Below are 23,518 nucleotides of genomic sequence, written 5' to 3'. Positions count from 1 at the left end.
TCATGGCTGGACAGTCCTGCTGTACCTGACCGGTGCTGAAGGTCATCTGTTATTTGTCCTGTGCTTGGCCTCTAATGCACTCCCTGAATGGCTGCAGCTGATATGACTTTTTCCCCTCACACATTCCCTCAGCACATAACAAGACCCTTGGCTCACGTTCTTCTAGCCACCCCCTCATGTATCTACAGCCCTATCATTTGATGGCTTTCTGAACTGGCTGCAGAGTATAGGGCATGTTTAAAAATGCTAGCTAGTGCAGATGGCATGCTCACTCAGTCCTCTTTAGGTAATTCAATGTCTGGAAAATGACCCCAGGGAATGGATTTCCAGTTGTTCTTAACATACACATCTTAAATTTCTTTATTTCTATTCTACCCTTCTCTGTTCTCTGTTCCTGGTGTCACTGAGCTAGGAAAGTAGGGCAGAGAGAGAAAGCTCCCACATGATTTATGGAAAGCCTAGTAAAATTATAACAATTTGGCAAAGAGGAATGCTAGAAGACCCCTGCTCTAAGCCAGCTAAAGCAAGCTTTGTACCCCAGGCTCAGGACAGGGGTGCTTTAGATGTCAGAAGGTGGCTTTTGTCCAATTATAATGCTAAAACACGCAGAGATTTCGGACACTGAGACACATAACACCTCATGTCATGTGTAGGTAGAGTTACATGTATTTTAGTGTGTGTTAAAAAGTCTGTGTTGTGTAAATGAGCCTAACGGCGCAATACTGAGCAATGGGTTCTGAGCCACTGAGGTTTCTTCCTTTGCTCACCCCTGTTTCCCCTATAAGGGTGCTGTCTATTTACAAACAAGCTGCTTCTGTCGCAGCTCTTTCCCTGCTCAGGTCCTCATTCATAGGAACCTGGAGCTTCTCTGGAGGTGCCATGCAAACTCCAATATCAGATGGGATTATCATCTCCTAAATAAATTACCTTGGATCAAGTTCTAATCTTTTTTTTTTTTGTTCGAGACAGGGTTTCTCTGTGTAGTTTTGGTTCCTGTCTTGGATCTCGCTCTATAGACCAGGCTGGCCTCGAACTCACAGAGATCTGAGGCTCTGCCTCCCAAGTGCTGGGATTAAAGGCGTGCGCCACCACCGCCTGACTCAAGTTCTAATCTTAGTGTTTGTTTCAAGTGAATCAAATATATAGCAGATGAAAATTAGTCTGCTAAGGCCTTTTCCATCGAGGAGAAAGCTAGTTAGAAAATGTTCCGTCGAGTTTGTGAGGAATCTTGTGTGTTCTGGTCACTGGTGACTCCAGCCAAGCACAGCTTCCCCATCTCTGACTCTTCAGGGCCCCACAGCAGACCACAGTGTAGTATGAGAAGCATGCAGAGTGAGCATCTGGATGCAGCTGGCCTGTGAATCAGGCCTTCACTAATTATTCTGTATAACCCAGAGAGTGACTACTTACGTTCTCCCTAACACAGAACTGGTGAACAACAAAAGGTGTCTTTAGAAGGATTAAGAGGTGGAGAAGCCCTGTTCCTAAAGAGGAGCGTTGTGCGTGCTCCTGATGCCATAGTCTGAGCACTATGTGACAACAGTCTATTGTTTAGATATCCTAGATTATTTTCTTGCATGTAATATAATCCACTTTTAATGTGTTCCCTTTCTACTTTCAGAAGGCTAGTTGTTATGACTTTGCCTTAAATGGACTAAAGTATTGCGTGTTTTCCAAAGGAAGCAAAAATGTTTGTTTCAGTACTATTTATTCCATTCTGCCTGTCCATCTAGTGTGGAAACCCATTGTTTCAAAATAAAAGGAATGAGGAATTCAAAGAGCAATGTGCTGAAGATTAATTAAAATTTTAACATACTGTTTTTGAAGAGATCTGGCTCTTCTGTATCTGAAAGATGTTGCCAGCTTTAAGCAATTAAATGCAAATCCCAGCATGCACTAGGTACAGTGCGCCTGTGTCTATGTCTCTCTCTGAATATACTGCTTCTTGTGGTCAGAAAGAAATGAGATGAATTGGCATAGCAATGATACCTTTAACATTCTTTAGGTCTTAATTTTTGACAGATTATTTTACACTCAGTAATTAAGTCACTACCATAAAGTGAGCCTTTATATTTTGTTTCAATGTGATGATTTTCTGAGATTGATAATCATTTGGAGAATGGGACAAATTAATATGACTTTACTGCTAGGATCTCATGTGGTATGGTCAAGTGCTCTTAACTTTGATCAGAATTCAAGAAGAGCTTTGTGTTGTCTAAGTAGGAAGGACATGACAAATGAAAGATTTCATGGATTAAATATTAATGGTGTTAATGATTATAACCCAACCATCCCTGGAACTACAGGCCGAAGCAGAATTGAGCATGCCCTCCAGCATCATGAATGTGCTTGCTTAGTTATGAGCTGAAATTCCTTGGAGATTTGGGGCCTGTAGAAAATAACATATTTATCTTCTCATATTCTACTTTTGCCTTTTCTCAGTGTCTCAGGTCTTCTATTTATTAAATTCATCTGGAGCACTGGAATAGCTCAGAGGCAGATTGCTATTAAAGTCTATAAGATGAAGAAATAAATTGGTACTGCTCCTAACCCTTAAAGAAATTGATCCCTGTTGAGGTCCAAGATTCAAGGAACTCTAAAATAAATTTCCCACTTGGAGTTTCTTGGTTTGTTCTAAGAATGGTCTATACTATATTTTATTTGAATTTTGTGTGTGTGCTACATGTTTATATGTGGTGTGTGTACACACGTTTGTTCTATTTGAAACTTTCTAAAAAGCTGCATATATTTTGTGCATTTTACTGTCTTAATGTGAAATTTCTAATAATTTCCTATAGCTTTTGATAACTATTTATCAGACAGTACAGTTTAAGCAATATTCAAAACACTTGTGGCTTTATACTCTTGTGGCTTTATAAAACACTGTCACTATTCAATCTAAAACACTATAATCTCTCCATTAAAAGTGTATTTCTCTTGTAGACAGAATTCCTGTTTCCTGCTGGGGAGTAGTACAGTTCCTTGTTTCATTAAGGGGGGTATATCCAATTGTGTCAGTAATTTCACCATAAATATTAAGGCTAGAATCCCAGTGGGTGGCTATGCAACTAAGCGTTATAAAGACCAGTGGATTTATTACTTTTACTCTTGTCAATTCCCTTAGGAAACTTTGATTTAATGATTAGTTAATGTATGCTGAACTATTTTATAATATTTTAATTCTCAGGTACTATAATGGAACTTAACTCAATGATATTATAAATATGAAAATTACCTGAGGACTAAATGTAAAATAACATGTTTCATAAAGAACAAAAATAAGCTTACAATAGGAATACATTGCTTTCCTGTCTTATTCCCTCATTAAGCTAATTATATCAGTATTAAATTGAATCTGTAATTTAAGATAAATTATAAAACAGCATACAATGAATGACTGTTTCTCAGAGACTAAACACTATTAGGTGGGTGTGTTTAGCATAGAATGTACTGTCTCTAGGAAATAGTAACCCTGCATTCATAAAGGCAGGAGGCTGAGCAGGAGGCTGAGACAGACTAGTACTTAATGATGGATGGAAGTCATTGTAGTATCAGTTAGCAGGCGTCTTCCATATACACAGCTAAGACCCACTGCCCTATGACATGTGGACTTCTTCACCAACTGGCTTCTCAGAAACAGCAATAACATGTGTTTAGGTATCATCACAGGCTTGGTATGGGTAAAACTTTACTAGCCATCTATTCTTATGAGAAAAATGTTAAAACTTTATTCATGAATTTGTATTCCTGATTTGTTTCTTTATATGTGTACAATATCTGTAAACATTTGTGAGTGTCACACAACCAAACCCTTTCGCTGTAACCACCTCATTTATTTTCTCTTGGACACAATAGGTGTCAACTATCACACAAGACCAGTTGCTTCACTGTCTATCTCTTTTCTATAACACAAACATGGATGTCCCCAATGTCTTAAGTCCAGTGAATTGGTGACATTGATAACCAAATACAACTCTGCTCATGTTTTTTCTTTGATTTTCTTACCAATTTTACGTTCTCAACTTGCTCATAAAATCCTCATAATAAATTAATATAATGTTATGAGAGTGCTTTAATGAACTTTCCCATACTCATACACATAAACAACTAAACCTACTGGTCCCTAAACTTTTTGATTTACACAGTGTTGCTGTGAAGCCAGTTGATGTTCTACACACAGACATTCAACATGAGGTTGTGTTTTCTGGGCCAAATTGTTATTAATATATTTTAATAAAATTTAACTAACACATGGTCAGCTAAACTGTGGATCTTGGCATGCAAAAATGATGAAAATATCTCATTTTTAATGAATATCCATCATTTCATCTGATTTTAATTTGAAAGTCAGGAATGATAGAAATTAATCTAAATCCTGCTTTAATAGAAAAATCTTTGTAGAATATACAGCTGCATGTAATGTATCAGGCTGTGTAGAAGCAAGGGTATCACCAAAGAAAAAGAATTACCCATTTTACAGAAAGTTTATCTCTATTGGAATATTGAGAATGTCACACATTTAGGCTGTGGATTATACATTCATAGCTTTTAGTTCCAATATTTAATATTTACCTTTAGAAGGATCTTATTTCTACAGAGGAGCTTAGTTCCGAGACCTTAGACTTTAACATAGCTATTCATCAGAGAACAACTTTTATAGGAAACTGGCATGCTGGAGCTGCCACTCATAATACACATTTTTAAGATGGAGTAGCCTATTTTGCCCAGATTTGATTTTTGGTTCCCAATAGATACCAAGAGACTAAAGTAATTTATCTCTCAACTTACTAGGGGACGTTTTAAATTTCACCAAGCAGCAGTATTATATTAGAACGACCATATAAAGTAAATTTATTTCAAGGAGATAATACACGTCTAACTTACTTGGTTAAAATCAGAAACAAAACAATTTGTTTTTGTCATCTGAGATGACTGAATTATGAAAAATAGCCCTCTGGAGGTTTTGTTAATCCACAATCTAGTTGAAGCTGTTTCTGGCTTAAATCCATAATATTTTACCTTATTCTGAAAACTACTGTTTCTATCTGAAATTTTTTCCTTAAGTGATGATGTTCAATAATTTTCATCAAAACATTTAGTCATAGTTAAGAAACACAATAACTTATTCTTTCACTAATACCTATGGTTGTTAGTTTATATGCTGTAGTTGAATTAAACCAGCAAATAATATTGGTCTGACTACTTTCTGGAAGGAAGGACTGAGGGGACTTTTAGGGAGGCTGGGTAAGTGATTAAGAGTCCCCCAATCTCCCCTTGCCTTCTTGTTAATAAAGAGGAAATATAGTTAATTCTTTGAGATGTCTAATTATCTGCTATCTACAGATACCAAGAGATTTTTAATGTAGCACGTTAGGGTTTTGCCTGACCTCACCGATTCGTCTGGCCTCTTAGGTACTGAAGTGGGTGCCTTTGCTCCCTTGGTGAGAACATACTCATCCTGTTCTCCAGCACTTAGCACTGAAAAGGTAGTTGGAAAAATTGCTGATGGTCGTCATTAGGGATAACAGCGGTTACTCTTCACGCTCTACTCATTTGCAGCTCTTGTTTCTGCTACATAAAATACATACTAAGGTATGTGAGAAATGTTAAACTAAATCCAAGTGCCATAAAGTGATTCAAGTCATGGAACACCTACATGGAAGTAACTGTTGAGGGTTTGGGATCTGACTCCTTATGCTGCTCCGGAAATCTTCCTGAACAAAGTTTAAATGGGCTGGAGGCGGGAACACTGCCAAGGGAGAAGGACCCAGCTAAGACTTATGCCTCTCCTTCAAGTCTGTGTCTTTAGTATTCAACTTTTTTCTTTAAAAATAAAATTTCCTCTACTAATTTTCTTTTGGTAGTGAGTTCATTCTAATCAAAATTCTCTGTCTTATAATATCTAACTATAGAATCTGCTTGAGTTAATAACTTACTCTTTATTTCTGTGAATTGTATCTTTATCTTACTCTGCATAGTTTGGTGGCTCCATGACTTGAGTCACTTCATTGCATGCTGATTTAGTTTAACATTACTGCACATACCACACTATGTTTTTTTATTCCTAATAGGAGATCTCTGAAACTTAATTATTTCTGAAGCAAACAATGTTGAAAATATATAAATAAGAATTCCAAACAGGCCGGGCGGTGGTGGCGCACGCCTTTAATCCCAGCACTCGGGAGGCAGAGCCAGGCGGATCTCTGTGAGTTCGAGGCCAGCCTGGGCTACCAAGTGAGTCCCAGGAAAGGCGCAAAGCTACACAGAGAAACCCTGTCTCGAAAAACAAAAAAAAAAAAAAAAAAAAAACACAAAAAAAAAAAGAATTCCAAACAAAATATTATTATTTTCTAAAGGAAAATAAAAGAAACTGGAACCAGAAAAATATTTAATATGGTTACAAAATTTGCTCATGTTAATATTTTAGGATTACTTTGCCATAGATGAGGACTGTGTAACCAATTCAAAGTCTCCAAATCCTGGTTCTTAAACACATTCATCCTAATGAATGGACCAATTAAACTTTTGTGTTAGGTTTAGTAAGGAAATAATGAAATATATGCTACTAATGACAAGTCTGCCACATGACTTTTACTGGCAGAGAAGACATAGATATGTAGGGTGTGTGTCACTAGGTGTTGCTCATTCCTGTAAGGCCCGTCACCTTCCCAACCCAAGAACAGAAATTTGACTTGGTGCCTCATCATTGTCTTATCTTCTCCAAAGACACATTTATCCTAAATATAAATATATTTAGACCATATAAAAAACTATAGTAAGAATGAACTCTTTTAAAATAGAAAATTTTACATATTTGGCTTCCAAAAGGAATGCAGATGTTCAGTCTACGATTTTATGACTAATTCAGTGTAACATAACTGTATGTACTTATATATAGTTTGTATATTACACAGATATTCAAATTTAAATCAAACACACATGTAGCATTTGTATTTTCTTTAGTTCATTTTAACATATCAAGTATAATGAATGATGTCATCTCAAACCCAAAAGACCTGGTATAAATGCATAAAATTTCAATAAATTTCAGATTAATCATTTTCCATAACAGTTTTAGGAGAAATGAACAATTTTGAAAGTATAGTTAAATAACAGGATTTATATAAAATGTAGTAAGTAAAAATGGGAGTATGTTAGAAATCCTCAAGCTTGAATTTTTAAGAGTTTAATTTTACTTGGCTGAATTTAAATTTCATCTAGAATTTATCTTAGCAGAATCAAAATGTTCAGTTTGAGTTACTCCTGGCTTGCCTTGTTGTTCTTGATCACCTCCTGACAGCCTGTGGGACACCCTCACGTCACGAGTGGAAGGCTTAACCTCTGCCATGATCACATATAGGAAACAATTTGATTAGTCAGTTGAGTCTATTCACTCTAGTACTGTCTACCAAATGGAATCCTCCCCCGCCCCCAGGTTGTGCCGTGAAGCTGAACTGTTTCCCGTAAGAGAGGGAGGGTTAATTTATTTCCTGCTTTCCCTGACATGACACAATGGTGCTTGGAATGTAGCACAGCTTCCCTCAGCTTTCTACATGTTCTGATTTTGTAAATGCAAGAAGCATGTGACACAGAATGAAGTCTACAATGGAGACTAGCTTACTCTGTGTTTAAATTGTTGTCAGGATCCTCATTCTAAACTGAAAATTGTCTCGGACGTGTAAAAGACTGCATTGCAAGTGGAATCAATAAAGCAGTGATTAGGTGTGGGTCTCAGGGGACACGTGAGTGTCTCCTGCCTTTGTGTTTAATCCAGTCACAAGGGATGCTGTAAGAAGTTTCAGGAATTGGACATTCTGTGCTCATTAAAGTTCACTATCCAGACACTTCAAAAATCAAATCATAGTTTTTAAAATTCAATCATTTCTTTCTGACACAAATTCTAATATATAGGTTTTAATCCAGGAGGTGAATCATAATTTTTAATATTTACAGTTTTGGGTTCTTCATAGAGACTAGTCTAGTCTCCTCAGTATCAGAAGGGTTTTTCAAATCAACAACAAAAGGTGGGTCCTGGTCTCTATTTTTATAAGTTGGGAAAGGAAACTATGTTTTCCTTCATGGAGATGCACACATTCAGACTTGTGAACACATGAAAAAAGTGACAGTTTTTCAAAAGATTTATAAGTGTGTGTGTGTGTGTGTGTGTGTGTGTGTGTGTGAGAGAGAGAGAGAGAGAGAGAGAGAGAGAGAGAGAGAGAGAGAGAGAGAGAGAGAGAGAGAGAGAGAGATGCATTGAGTGAGTGAAAATGCCCAGAGTCCTTAAGAGGGATTCAAGTTTCCTGGAGCTTAGAGTGACAGGTGATCACAAGCCATCCTATGTTCCTGTTGGCAGCTGAACTCAGGTCCCATAAGAGCAGTACATGCACGTAACTCTAGAGCCACATGTCCACACTTCCAAAGTGACTTCATTTACTAGTTTTTTCTAAATGTCATGACTTTCACGTATTTTTTCTATAAGACAGTTACAACAACTTACTATGTGTTTTTGTATTTATTTATTTTGTCTGTTTTTTTTACATGCCAACCACAGTTTCCCCTCCTCCTCTCCTGCCATACTCCCCCCCCCACCCTATCCAGCCCTCTGTTTCTCTTCAGAAAAGGTCAGACCTCCCATGGATATCAACCAGCCATCATGTGTCAAGTTGCAGTGAGACTAGGCACCTCCTCTTCTATTAAAAGGCTGTACAAGGCAATCTGGTAGGAGGAAAGGGTCCCAAAAGCAAGCAACAGAGACAGACAGCCCCTATTCCCATAAGAAGACCAAGCTACACAACTGTAACATATGTGCAGAGGGCCTAGGCCAGTCCCATGTGGGCTCCCTGGTTGTCAGTTCAGTCTCTGTGAGTTCCTATGAGCCCAGGTTAGTTGATTCTGTAGGTTTTCTTGACCCCTATGGCTCCTACACTCCCTCCTCCCTCTCTTCTTCAGGATTCTCCAAGCACACCTAATGTTTAGCTGTGGTCTGCATCTGTTTCCACCAGTTGCTGGATGAAGCCTCTCTGATGACCATTGGGCTAGGCTCCAATCTACCAGTATAGCAGAATATTATTAGGAATCATTTCATTGACTTTTTTTTTTAGACTATCTTGTTTGATTCTACCCTAAGGTGTTTGGCTATCTAGCCTCTGGCTTCTGGCCCTCTAGGCAGTGTCAAGGGTGAGCTCCTTCTCATGGCATGGGTCTCAAGCTGGATTAGTCGTTGGTTGGCCATTCACACAATTTCTGTGCTGCCTTTACCCCAGCACATCTTGTAGGCAGGACAGATTGTAGGTCAAAGGTTTTGTCATTGGATTGGTGTCCCAATGCTTCCACTGGACAACTTGTCTGGTTACAGAAGATGATCTGTTCAGGCTCTGTATCCCCTATAGGTGTCTCAACTAGAGTCATCCTCATAGATATCTGGAGTTTCCATTGCTCTAGGTTTCTAGCTCATCCTAGAGATGCCCCAGACTCTAGTTGTCAATCCCTGTACTCTATCCCTCTATCTTCTCCCAACCTGATTCTTCCTGTTTCCATCCCCACCCCAATACAAGCCCCTCTCCACATCCACAGACAATGTCTGTTCTATTTCCGCTTCACAGCAAGACCATGTATGTAGCTAGAGTTTTCCTGCCTGGCCCACATTAGACAGGTAGACTCTGTCTACCACCAGTCCCACAGCCACTCAGACTCAACCAAGTAAACACAGAGATTTATATTGCTTACAAACTGTATGGCCGTGGCAGGCTTCTTGCTAACTGTTCTTATATCTTAAATTAATCCGTTTCTATAAATCTATACCTTGCCACGTGGCTCGTGGCTTACCGGCATCTTCACATGCTGTTTCTCATCATGGCGGCTGGCAGTGTCTCTCATTCAGCCTTCCACTTCCTAGAATTCTCCTCTCTCCTTGTCCCACCTATACTTCCTGCCTGGCCACTGGCCAATCAGTGTTCTATTTATTGACCAATCAGAGCAATTTGACATACAGACCATCCCACAGCACTTCCCCTTTTCTTTTCTTTCTTTCTTTCTTTTTTTTTTTTAAAGAGGAAGGTTTTAACTTTTACACATCTCCAAAGCCAGCTTGGTGTATCTGGGAATTTGGACGTAGCTTCTCTTACTACTTCCTGCTGAAGGGGGGCACTGTATCTTATGGGGACACAAAGAAAATTTTAGGATTATGGAGTAGTCCGTGAGAGTGTATCATCTGAGCCAGTTTCCTTGAAATGGTTCTGGATGTTGGATCATCTGGGCCATGGTGTCATCAGAGACTTTTCTGGGGGTCTTGGCTGGTCAAACCTGATGTATCTTAATCTGGAACAAATCCATAGCCTCTGGCTTTCTGTGGAAACAAAAGCAGAGCCTCCTTTCCAAAGCAACACATTCTTACATCCTAATTTTGAAGTCAAGGTACCTTTAAAATATACATTTTGGGGTAACTCAACAGCTTTTGTAATCAAATGTTTTTCTTCAGTTAAAAATCCCAAAGACAACACAATCCAGATTCTCTGTGTAATATTCATCTTGTCTCTTTTAAGCCTACGTATATTTTACACACATTGTAAGCTATTACATCTGAATCTGTCTTATTGTGAATCTATTGCTTTAAACTGCAGTATTTGTAAGCCTGAAACAGCGCTGTGGCTTCTGGCTCCGCCCACTTAAGCTTCCCAACATGGTGGTGGTACGTTTCCCAACAGCTCTGGGAGCCATCCTGGGTCTATGCTTTTACCCAAGCAGTGTGTAGCCCAGAAACCTCTTTTTTTTTTTTTTTAACACTAGCAAAGGCTAAATCCACCACACAGCAGCAGCGTAATATGCTGCTTGTAGAAGCCTCATTCCCGCCATACTGCAGGTCAAGCGCAAATGCCAGGAACCTGCCAGTAGCACAAACCCACGTTTTGCGGTGTCTACCTGCCCGTATGAGAAATGAAGCAGGAACCTGGTTTTGGCTCTGTTTAGAATTGCTTATTAAATATTCTCAGGTTTAAGGTGGAAACTTGAGCCGTTGGGTGCCATTTGTAGCTAGAGTTTTCCTGCCTGGCCCACAGTCAGGACAAATCTCTATCACCCGCCAATCCTACAGCCGCTCAGACCCAACCAAGTAAACACAGAGACTTATATTGGATTTATATTGCTTACAAACTGTATGGCCGTGGCAGGCTTCTTGCTAACTGTTCTTATATCTTAAATTAATCCATTTCTATAAATCTATACCTTACCATGTGGCTCATGGCATACCAGCATCTTCACATGCTGCTTGTCATGGCGGCGGCAGCTGGCAGTGTCTCTCACTCATCCTTCCACTTCCCCGAATTCTCCTCTCTCCTTGTCCAACCTATACTCTCCCCTTGAGCCCTCCTTGTTACTTAACTTCTCTGGGTCTGCAGATTGTACCTTAGTTATCCTTTACTTTACAGCTAATATTCACTTATGAATGAGTACATATCATGTTTGTCTTTCTGAGCGTAGGTTACCTCACTTAGGATGATGTCTTCTAGTCCATCCATTTGTCTGCAAATTTCATGATGTCATTGTTTTTAACAGTTGAGTAATACTCCATTGTATACACATGCCACATTTTCTTTATCTATTTTTTGGTTGAGGGATATCTAGGTAGTTTCTAGTTTCTGGCTACTACAAATAAACTACTATGAACACAGTTGAGCAAATGTCCTTGTGGTATGGTAGAGTGTGCTTTGGGCATATGCCCAGGAGTGGTATAGCTGGGTCTTGAGGTATATCAATTCCCTGTTTTGTGAGAAACTGCCACATTGATTTCCAAAGTGGCTGTACAAGTCTGGACTCCCACCAACAATGGAGTGTTGTTCCCCTTACTCCACAGCCTCTCCAACATGAGCTGTCACTTGTGTTTTGATCTTAGTCATTCTGACAGGTGTACCATGGAATCTCAGAGTCATTTTGATTTACATTTCCTTGAAGGCTAAGGATGTGGAACAATTCTTTATTTGAGATTCCTTTGTTGAAAATTCTCTATTTAGATCTGTACCTCACTTTTAATTGGGTTATTTGGTCTGATGTCTAGTTTCTTGAGTTTGGTTTTGGTGGTGGTAGTAGGTGTGTGTGTGTGTGTGTTTCCCTTCTTTGGCGTTTGCTGGTGTGTGATTATCTATTGCATGTGTTTTTGTGGATGTATTTAACTTTATTTTGTAGGAGTTTTCCTTCAAGTACCTTATATAAGGATTGATTTGTGGACAGATACTGTTTAAATCTGACTTTATCATGGAATATCTTGTTTATTCCATCTATGGTGATTGAGAGTTTTGCTGGGTATAGTAGTCTGGGTTGGCATCTGTGCTCTCTTAGAGTTTGCAAGACATCTGTCCAGGCACTTTTGGCTTTTAGAATCTCCATTGAGAAGTAGGGTATAATTCTGATAGGTCTGCCTTTATATGTTACTTGGTCTTTTTCCTTTGTAGCTTTTCATATTCTTTCTTTATTCTATGTGTTTAGTGTTTTGATTATTATATGATGTGGTTAACTTTCTTTTTTGATCCAATCTATTTGGTGTTCTGTACACTTTTTGTACGTTTGTAGGCATTTCCTTCTTTAGGTTAGGAAAATTTTCTTCTATGATTTTATTAAACATATTTTCTGGGTTTTTGAGCTGAGATTCTTCACCTTCTATTCCTATTATTCTTATGTTTGGTCTTTTCATAGTGTCCCAGATTCCCTGTATATGTTGTTATGAGGTTTTTAGATTTAGCATTTTCTTTGACTGATGAATCTGTTTCTTCTGTCATATCTTCAATGCCTGAGAGTCTCTCTTCCATCTTTTGTATTCTATTGGTGATGCTTGTGTCTATAGTTTCTGTTTGCTTACTTAGATTTTCCATTTCCAGAATTCCCTCAGTTTGTGTTTTCTTTATTGCTTCTATTTTGATTTACAAGTCTTGATTAGTTTCCTTCACCACTTTGTTTTTTCTTTGTATTTGTTAATGGATTTATTGATTTCCTCAAATTTTTTTGATTGTCTTCCTCAATTTCTTTAAGGGAGTTTTAAACTTCCTCTTTAAGGTCCTCTAGCATCTTCACAAAGTTGGTTTTAAGGTCGTTTTCTTGGGTTTCTGCTGCATTAATGTATTCAAATCTTAATGTCAGAATAGCTGGGCTCGGGTGGTGCCATATTGGCCAGGCTGTTATTGGTTGTATTCTTATACTGGTGTTTAGGCATCTGGGTTTGGGATGTCTAGGTTCTAATTTCTGAGTTGGCCTTTGTTGGACAGATGTACTGTTCCTTGGTTTCTGTTTCTTCTTTGGCCTTCTCGTCTTTGCGGCCTGAATTTCTGACAGCTGGTGTGACCTCTGATCTATTAGGGTGTCTCTGTCCAGATTGGGAACTGGCCTTCTGGCCGTTAGCTTGGCATTTGTTACAGTAGGGGGTTCTCTGTTCTTCTGACTGGTGTAGCCTGCACCTGTTCCTCTGACTGGCTGGTGTGGCCTGCACCTGAACAGGTGAAGTCAGCTGGAGTTGGGGTAAGGGCTGGCCACAAGGATGATGATGAAGTGGGAGGAATAGGTCTGTGGGATGAGTCATGGGGAACAGAATGTTGGAAGTGGGGCAGTTCAGTTGACAGGCAGCTCCCTCACCTGTTCTTCTGACTGATGTGGCCTGCACCTTAGCAGTGGCAGTTAGCCAGGATGAGGGCAGGACCCAGCAGTGGTGGGGTTGAGGAATTAGTGGGGCAAGAGCTGTGGAATGGGTCTTGGAGAACAGAATTTGGGGAGTGGGGCAGTTTGGCTGGAAGGGAGGGTCGTACACCCATTCTTCTGACTGGTGTGGCTTGCACCTGAGCTATAGGAGTCCTCTGAGGTGGGGGCAGGGCTCAGCAGTGGTGGAGGTGGTGAGGCTGGAGGGTAAGCGTTGTGGGATGGGTCTTGTGGACCAGAATCTAGGTAATGGGCAAACTCGACTGGCAAGTGGGTCACTCACCTCTTTTTCTGATGGGTGTGGCCTGTATCTCAACTTAGTATGTTTTTAAAATAGAGCCCAAGTAAGGTTCCTTTAAAAATAGTGTATTATAAGCTTGTTTTTCATACAGGTTGAGAATTGTCTGTGCTGGTAAATGTTTATGAGACACAGAAAAATGCATCTTTATATAGTGTCCAATTTATTATAGCAGACAGAACGAGCCTCTCGATGCAAGAAGAGGAGTTTGAAATCCCTGGCAGTCATTTTTGTCCTTTTATACTACCCTTCTGCAGCACCGTTTACAGTCCTAACTAACAGTTTCAGTATTTCGGAAGGCATCAAATTGTTGATAATGGCTCAACAACTTTGAGCATTAGTTATACTTGCAGAAGATCTGAATTCAGTGTCCAGAGCCTCCATGGCAGCTCGTCAGTTCCAGGGGATCCAGCACCCTCTTCTGCCCTCCACAAGCACTAGGCATGCACATAATACACATATGTACATGAGACAGAACTCTCACACATAAAAAACTAGATCTAAAAGAACACGTTTCAGTATATTTCAGCAAAATCATGTTTAGAGAAACTGTTGATTGTTTATTCTTGCTCAAATGTAGACACTAATTTACTACATCACAAGAATAGCATAAATAATTTTTTGCTGTTTTTTTTTTTTTTTAATACAAGGCTTCTTTGTGTAGCCCTGGCTGCCCTGGAACTAGCTCTGTAAACCAGGCTAGCCTTGAACTCACAGAGATCCACTTACCTCTGCTTCCCAAGTGCTGGGATTAAGGGCATGTGCCACCATTGCCCAGTGAGAAATAATATTAACATGTAACTTGATAGTTCTATAATCTGACACATATAATTTGGTACTCTTTACTATCTGAATTTCGCTACTTAAATCTCATGAAAAATTTCTGACATTATGTACTATGTCTTCAACTGTCGACATTGTGGAAAGTTATATATGAAGATTAAAAGCTTTTAAAACTAATATAAAAATTGTCTTTCCTAATTTTAATAGTGTTCTTTTTTTTTATCATATTCATGTGTTTATCTGGGTATGCTAAGGATACATTCGCTGTGAAATCCTTATTTTTTTTCTGTGGATGATGTTTCTCAGTCCTGTACTGGGATTCTTTCTGCTGCAAGATGTGCTGTTCTGGTTGTCCTGATTTGCTGCTTCAGTGTTTCTAAAAATGTTAGGGTGTCTATGGGTTTCATAGGATGTAATTTAAAAAGCGGTATCGCTTGTTACTTAAAATAGTCTGAAGTGTGTTGTTAGGTCCAGTGTTTCTTGTTTATACTCTATAATCAACACAACATTCTTTTCTCTTTTTAGAGCAATGAAGTTGTCTACTACAATGCTAAGGATGATCTTGATGTGAGTATTAAAATTTTTTACATTAAATTATTACTTAGCTGAAACTGGATTTGACACATTTAAAGAGAATGTTAGATGGCAAAAGGAAAACATTAGTTAGATGTGGTGAGGCGATGATGGGTGTTTTGCTTATCTAATGTGTACTGACTGCTTACTGGCCTTTCTGTATTAGCAATGGCTTTCTAGTTGTCTGTTTCTGAACCAGCACACCTGTGTGTTCCTCAGTGTGCTGCAGTAGCTTAGATATGTGTGCTACCTTTGCAAGGTTGAGCACATGATATAAAATATATATATTGTACTGATCCATTACAACTGCCAGAATGGACAACTCTACTAATGTCTTCAAATAACAGATTTAACTGAGTACTAAAATTTCTGATATCCTATTAACCATCTTTCACAAATTATCTTAATTTGTACAATAACACTGTGAAAAACACATTTTTTTCTTTCATAGATGAAAACCTAAGTGGTTTTTTTCTTTCTTTTTATTTTCTGTGTAAGAGTGTTTTGCCTGTATGTGTGTATGCCTGTATGTGTGTGCTCCATATGTGTGCCTAGTTCCCACAGAAGTCTGAATATGGAATATGATCCCCTGGAACTAGAGGTACAAATGTTTGTGAGTTGTCGTGTGGGTGCTTAGAACAAAACCCAGGTCCTCTCCAAGTGTTTCCAGCTGCTGGGCCTTCTCCCCATCTCCACACTAAGCTTCTTTATAAAGATCTAATCTTTTCTCTAACATACATGGTTTGCTTGTGATGTCTTTCCTATTCTAAAGAGAGTGCATGTGATCTTAATGATGCAGAATGGGTATTAAGGACAGTCTGTCAATAAATAAAAATGTTTTTCACAGTTTATTGAGCGGTATCAGAATAAGAGTTAGAATTATGTAATACAAATTTTAAAAGGTTTTATTAATAAAAAAAACCTCAGTGCCAGCTATTGGGGTAAAAACTGAGAGATCAGAGAAACAGAACAAGCCACAGCCAACCTCACCTGGCCAACTCCTCAGCTGATCTTGTTTCCTCTGAGTCCTCACTGGAATGGATCTCAGCTGAACTGCTGCTCAAAAGCCTAAGAGCTTAAAAAGCCTCTAGTTCCTGGTCCTCACACCTTATATACCTTTCTGCTTCCTGCCATCACTTCCTGAAATTAAAGGTGTGTGTCACTGTGCCTGACGCTGTTTCCAGTGTGGCCTTGAACTCACAGAGATCCAGAGGGATCTCTGCCTCGGGAATGCTAGGATTAAGGGTGTGTGCTACCACTGTCTAAATTCTATGTTTAATATAGTGGCTGTTCTGTTCTCTGACCCCAGATAAGTTTATTGGGGTGCACAATATGTCAATCACAGAATTAGAATTAGTATTTGTTATTTGAAAATAATTTGGCTACGGATTTGAGGAAGCGCTAGGTAGGTTCATGGTAGGCTTTGGAGATGAAAGTGAAGGGTAAGACACTGTAATTATAATCTCAAAGACTGAAAAAATATACAAATTCATCATCAATTTTCTTGATAGTATACTAATTGTATCTATTAATAAACATTTAATTCATGAAACACTGACACTGATTTTATAACTTTTATCTCCTAGAGCGTTACTTTGTGAAGATGTCACTAAATATAGCAAATAAATATTTGGTTCTAACACTTATACAAGCAATTACATTTTCTGTCAAGCAAAGCAGTTTTGCTTAGTTATATTTACTTGTTAGTCACAGATTTTCTTTTGTCTTACATGGAAATGAAGCACACAGTCAGAAGTGTGAAACTGAGTTTTAGTGAGTACTGACCCGTTTTCCATCACAGTACTTCAAGGGTAAACTGTTCGCCAGTCACGAGTGGAGAAATAGGCATGAGTTTTGAATGTAGAATACTGAAAGCACAGCCAATGCTTTCTTCATAAGTGACATGCCGAGCCGGTCTCTCAAATATTGAAAAAATACATTTGATGTTATTTATTTCTCCTGTTTCAGTATTGAAAAAACCCTCTGTAATAGAGAAACGAATCCATGGAAGCGGAGTTACTGACAGATCTGTATTTTCTGCTGCTTCATCACAACCAAAATAAGCGAATCATAATGTTATGTATAGGAAGACTTTTCTTTCCTGCCCACCAGTTCCCAAATAACTGACACGGAGACTCAATATTAATTTTAAGTGATCAGCTGATCACTTAGGCTTCTCTTTAACTAGCTCTTATAACTTAAATTAATCCATTTCTTTTAATCTGTGTATTGTCACTTGGCTTTACCTGCTCTCCATCATGTCTTGCTCCCTCTTTGTCTCCTGGTGATTCCCTGACTCTGCCCTCCTTCTTCCCAGCATCCTCCTAGTCTGGCTCTCCCGCCTAATCTCTTTCTGCCCAGCTGTAGGACAGTCAACTCTTTATTAACCAAGGCGAGTAATACATGTTCACAGTGTACAGAAGGATTATTCCACAGCAATTATGTGTTTTAATTATTCCTATAAAATGGTGCATTGCTAAGACGGACTTCAGCAAATTTAATTAAAAGTTTAGGGATATCAAAAAATCAATATTTAAGTTTAAAATTCAGAAACTACTATTAAGTATTTGGAGAGATATTATCTCTTTCTTTATGTACACATTGGCAGAGAATGTTATATAGTATAAAGAAAATAATAGGATTCAGAAACCAGGTCCTGCTCAGACAAGCCTTGAAATTCTAGTTACCCAGAGGTTATTGCATCCTGTTAAAGTTCCAGAGCTTTGGCTGGGAAGCTGAGTCAATGACTGAAGTGCTTGCACACACACTTGCAAATACATGTAATTAAAAATAAAACAAACAAAAAATTAGAGAAGTGTGTGAAAAATTCTACTAAGTATTTGAGAAAATATTTTCATTGCACCTAAATGTTTATGTAATCAAAACTGATGCTGTACATCTAATTCCTACTCAAAACAATAATATAATTAGTCAAAATTATAATTTGGAGGAGTTGTTGCAAAGACATTAAGTTACTTACAGAAGGATTTTGAGAAATAATATACCAAAGTGAGTTCCAGGAAAGGCGCAAAGCTACACAGAGAAACCCTGTCTCGAAAAACCAAAAAAAAAAAAAAAAAGAGAAATAATATAGCTGATACAATTTTGTGTTAAATTTTAACTTTAATTGAACCATCAATGATCCTTCTATATAACCAGGTATAGTTGATTTGAAATATTTCATGTAATTTTTTTTTAGAATTTATGAGGAATTATGACAAGATAATTAAATACCTGAAAAGTATTTTGATTATTCTCTTTCTGGATACCAGGGATAGTGTGGGAACTCGTAGTTACTCTTTAGACTCTCCAGGATCATATTTTGCTGTTAGTTCTTCATGGTCTCAATCTCAGTCTCTCTTGCTCAGTCTCTCTTGCTCTGTCTCTCTGTCTCTCTGTCTCTGTCTCTCTGTCTCTCTGTCTCTCTCTCTCCACAGAAAGCAGGTGGTGGCATTAGAGGAAATCCCTTTCCCCTACAGAGCCTGTTATGAAGGTTGCACTTATCACTTCTTTGTTCATTCATTGTTTGCAGCCTATAATAAAGTGCACAGCTTCATAGCGAGGGGACGCAGAACTTAACTTTTTCCCCTCAGATGGGCATATCTCAAGAAAATATCAAAGTTGTCTATTTAAGCAAAACAAAGGAGAGCAGTAATTAGGAGACAGTAGTTTCTCTACATGTCTCCAGTTGCTTTTCTCAGTGTATTAAAGTTGGTGGCAACATTCCACCTGCTTATCTTTTATAATTTAAATGTAGTTGAATATTTAACCTGGATGAAAAAAATCGCTTTTTACAAGAAATGGATATGACATTATCTATTCTCGCTGGGTGGTGGTAGCACGTGCCTTTAATCTCAGCCCTTAGGAAGCAGAGGCAGGCGGATCTCTGTGAGTTTGAAGCTAGCCTGGTCTACAGAGAGAGTTCCAGGACATCCAGGGATACACAGAGAAACCCTGTCTCTAAAACCCAATGATAATAATAATAATAATAATAATAATAATAATAATAATAATAATAAAAATAAATCTATCATCTAATCCTTTACAATTCATGTGTTTTGATTTCTATTACTAAATTGGTTTCTACAATTGACACAATTTTTCAGAAAAGATAATAAATGTTGGTAAATACTACACTTTCGTAATCTATTTTAGGATTTTAAAGCGTTGCATTGTTTTATTTTGCCCCATAGACTTTTATTTGTCTAACGAAGTTGGACTTATATAGACGATATATTTTATTCACTTTCACAAAATGTTTTGCAGCATAGGTGATTTAATGGGCTGCTCCATTCATGATTACATATGTATGATTTGATATATATGTATAAAATGCTCACAAATCATAATGGCCACACATTGTTTTAGTATGTATTTGGCTCGCCATTACTGTTCTCTGTCTAAGATGTCAGACTGTCATTTTATGAATCACTGTCTCACATCAGTAGAACTAATTAGGATGCTAAGTTAAGAAACTGCTATCAAAATCTCTGCCCCTCTGTAGAACTCAAGATTCAAAGGTTGGGGTGGAATTCTGCTCCTCAGGGACGCTGAATAGCAATTCACTTACCCCCTCTTCTTGTTCACATCTCCCCAAAAGCCCCTGTCCTTTTCTCAGCCCATGCTTAAAAGCCCTTCTCTCCTCCCTATTACTTTCTGTCAGCTAGTTGCAGACTCAGCCTCCTGACTATAAGTGAATTTTATTTAATCAAACAAATGTAACACATCTTTACATCATTAAACAAACATTCCAGAGCAAAAACAAAAGTAACACACATTAAAATAATATTCTACAGCAGAGGAAACTTTTCTATAGGCCCAAGATGTTATCTGATGATATTCTTAGCTCTTGGATTGGTGGAAGCTAGTGTTCAGTGTTAACAGCTTCTGTGAGTTTTCTGTTGGTGGTGGTTTGGTTTTTGTTTTGTTCTGTTTATTGTTGTTTTAATATCACAAGGTGTTAGTTCAGATACGAATGGGGCAGAGAATGGCTGTTCCAGACACTAAAACTAGATCAAGATAAAGTAATTAGCCTCTGAACCCATAAATTCCTTTGGTAGCTTTGAAGGAGTCGGTGCCTGAGGGAACAGAATCCCCTCAGGCTGCGGCCCTTGCAGGGAACTGCTCCTGGTAGCAGCAGAGTTTCAGTTGCTGATTAACAAACAGTGGCTTAAAAGGCAGCAACAATTGTAAAGACAGCATTCCCCCATCTTGATGTACCTGTCTCTGTGATGTTACCGTCAATGTATTTTAAAGTTGACTTAATTTATGGCTCTCTTTGTTCTATACATCTATAAAAATCCTATGAAACAGCTTCTACATTGGAACATGGAATTTAGGGCAACATAATCTCTTATTCCCTTTAAGAAAGAAAGAAAGAAAGTACTATCACATTTAAATTGTTCTCTGTGTATTTCAATAGTGATAAAAATAGCCAAAAGGTAATGTTTAATTGTAAGACTGAATAATTATAAACTCTGAACCACTAGTTGCTATTTTTAAACTTTCTTCCTAGTTCTGTGTTAGATCATGTGTTTTTCAGATTCCATGAGTAGCAACATAGTGGCCGTATTCTCAATTTCCCATACACTATCATTCATTTCCTTTCTTACCCTAAGTCATTCATCTTTGGTTAGACATTGATCTCAAATACATGTACAAGTTACTTAAGTAATCATAACTATCATAAATAGGCTTTTAATCGTACAGCATATTATGAATACATAAATATTCCTAATACATATATATTTATAGTTGAGTTTGGCAGTCATGACCATGCATGAATCTTTCTAGAATCTGATAAGAAGACAACTTATGGTATTGAAATGGCTTTCTTCTTGGAGGTACCACCAAGTTTTGCAAATGATTCCTTTGGGTTTCATCTCAAAGCATTATTTCCAAGAGGGCAGATTTGTGTGGTTAAAACTGCTGATGTAGTTCTGATAAAGTACAGCACAATATAGTCACCTATGAAAGGTTCTTCTTTCTCCAGCAAGTCACTGAATCTAAGCTTAAATCTCATTTTATATAACTATGAAAAGACTTAAGAGAACAATATTGCACATGTGGTCTAAGCTTTTTCCTCTTTCTGTTCTCCACACCTAATTCCATTCTTTTTTTTTTTAGCAGAGTCAGAAAGAGCTTTATTAGAAAGAAACCAGGCCTGGAGAGACAGAAAGATGGCAGGAGCAGAGCAGCCAGGAAACAGAAAAGAGCCTAATTCCATTCTTAAAGAGCCCATTTTTTTACTACCCACATCTCACCCTAGATCTATAGTAGTTACTGTATTTTGAAGGATTAAATTTTAAATAAAAAAGTACTTGACCTTTGTGACTGTCTCTTGACCAAAAACTACAAATATTTTGTCATTCTCTTCCCTTTAGTTACAATATGATGGCTTGGAAGGAAACAAAGATACAACCTATCCTCTGAGCCTTTTCCTATTTCTAAAATAAGACAGGTCTTCCATTAAAAAAAATCTAGTAACTTAGAGGACAGTCAATGGGAAAAACTGAAAAGTTCAGTTGAGGAGAAATACCACAGTAATGAAGACACAGATATTAGTCTTTGAGATGGAGTTACTTTATCTTTCTCAGGTAAGAAAGGAAAGCAACATTAAATACATTGTTAGTCTCTGCAGAGAAAGATCCACGTGTATAAAAAGCATACCCAAAATCATAAAGCAAAACTGCCATGAAGAATTTATCATCAGAAGAATTAACAAATTTAGCAACGTGAATTACTCATGTCTGATGCACTTGATGAACTAGAGAAATAGTTGCAAATGGTTAAAGAGGAGAAATTTCATTAGAAGGATAGTTAAGATGTCAACAAAGACTAAGCCAAGGCATAGGGAGTAGAGAGTCATCAGATTTAATGGGAGGCAGCAATTAGGTCTATAGTGAAATCTTATACAGTTGTGGATGTGGGTGGCCTACAATGCTTCAGACTAAGGGTTTTAAAAAGTCAAGAACATTTATAGCAAAACCTTGCTCAAGGACATCCAATAGGAGATCTCTAGTAGACAGTTAAATGTTTAGTTTGGTTGCTTAGGAGAATGGCTTAGAATAGAGTTTTATGTTTAGCTTATATGTCAAATTTGAAAATAAGTGGCTGAAATTTCCTAACAAGTGTGAAACTACATGTCTATTACAGGTCTGGATTCAACAAAGTATTTAATTTGATGAGCTTCAGCAGTGTTAAAAACAGTTAGACTACCTTTCCATATGACGTGTCCTTCAGCTTGCCACAGTCTCCCTACCTGTGTCCTATTATCTTAGCCTCAACATGCTTCACACATCTAAACAATGTAGAAGAAGCACTTTAAAAAAGGCTTAAATAGAAGAGAAATCCTAGAACACCAGCATATAATGGAGCAAGGAATATATGGAGTTGGAGAGTATTAGGTGATGAGTGGCTGGAAATGTAGGGGTAGCTTTCATAAAAGAAATAAATCATAGAAAGGCCATGAGTTCAGTTTCTCATTGGAATCATGATTAAATTTACTCTCTCATTTCTGTTTCTTCAACATGTGACATGCTGGCATGTCACCACACTCATATGATTGATATGCTCAAGTACAGGCCATTGCTATGTTCATTATGATGATGATGATTCATGGCCTCCCTCAAAGCAAAACAAGTATGTAAGGTGATCAGCTGTTGATTTAGAATGTACCCTTTCTCGAACCTCTCTGAAAGAGTCAGTTTGTGCAGAGTCCTGTGGAAACCCTTCAAGGATTCTGTCTGCAGATAATAAATGACATTTTATACCATCTTTGCTCCTCAATTTCAATGATATTTACACTTACCTGGTAGCTATAAAATAAATACCTACTGATAGCCAGACTTTTAAGGAAGCAGTGTCCAAAATAGGTATAGAGCTGATGTCCAGCATGGATTGTAGAATATGCTTAGAGTCATGGCTTGAAACAGAAATGAAAGTACTACTCTATGGTGATATTTTATTTGTATTAAAATGTTATTTGTATGTTAATAAATAAAGTTGTCCGGGGGTCAGAGCTATTAGCAAGCCATAGGAAAGCAGGGCAGTGGTGGCGTACGCTCGTAATCCCAGCACTTGGTAGGCAGAGCTGGGTAAGTCTCTGTGTGTTCAGGGATACAGCCATTATTGGATACACATGCCTTTAATCTCAATACCAATCATGGAAAACCTGGAGGCCTATACAGA

At 38.0% G+C, this 23,518-nt stretch overlaps 1 protein-coding gene across 1 annotated transcript in view; it reads left to right on the top strand.

The window, feature by feature from the left end:
* Cacna2d1 (calcium voltage-gated channel auxiliary subunit alpha2delta 1) overlaps positions 1-23,518 on the top strand; it is a 433,805-nt gene that overhangs the window by 245,499 nt on the left and 164,788 nt on the right. The window contains exon 5 of the mRNA XM_052721408.1: positions 15,281-15,322. Within this exon, the coding sequence (XP_052577368.1) occupies positions 15,281-15,322 (42 nt within the window). The remainder of the gene's footprint in view (positions 1-15,280; positions 15,323-23,518) is intronic.

The sequence above is a fragment of the Peromyscus californicus genome, unplaced genomic scaffold (assembly GCF_007827085.1).
Source record: "Peromyscus californicus insignis strain IS unplaced genomic scaffold, ASM782708v3 Scaffold_6__1_contigs__length_162567912, whole genome shotgun sequence".
NCBI lineage: Eukaryota > Metazoa > Chordata > Mammalia > Rodentia > Cricetidae > Peromyscus > Peromyscus californicus.
The sequence above is the reverse complement of the archived record's forward strand: the minus strand, read 5'-3'. Positions and strand labels throughout refer to the sequence as shown.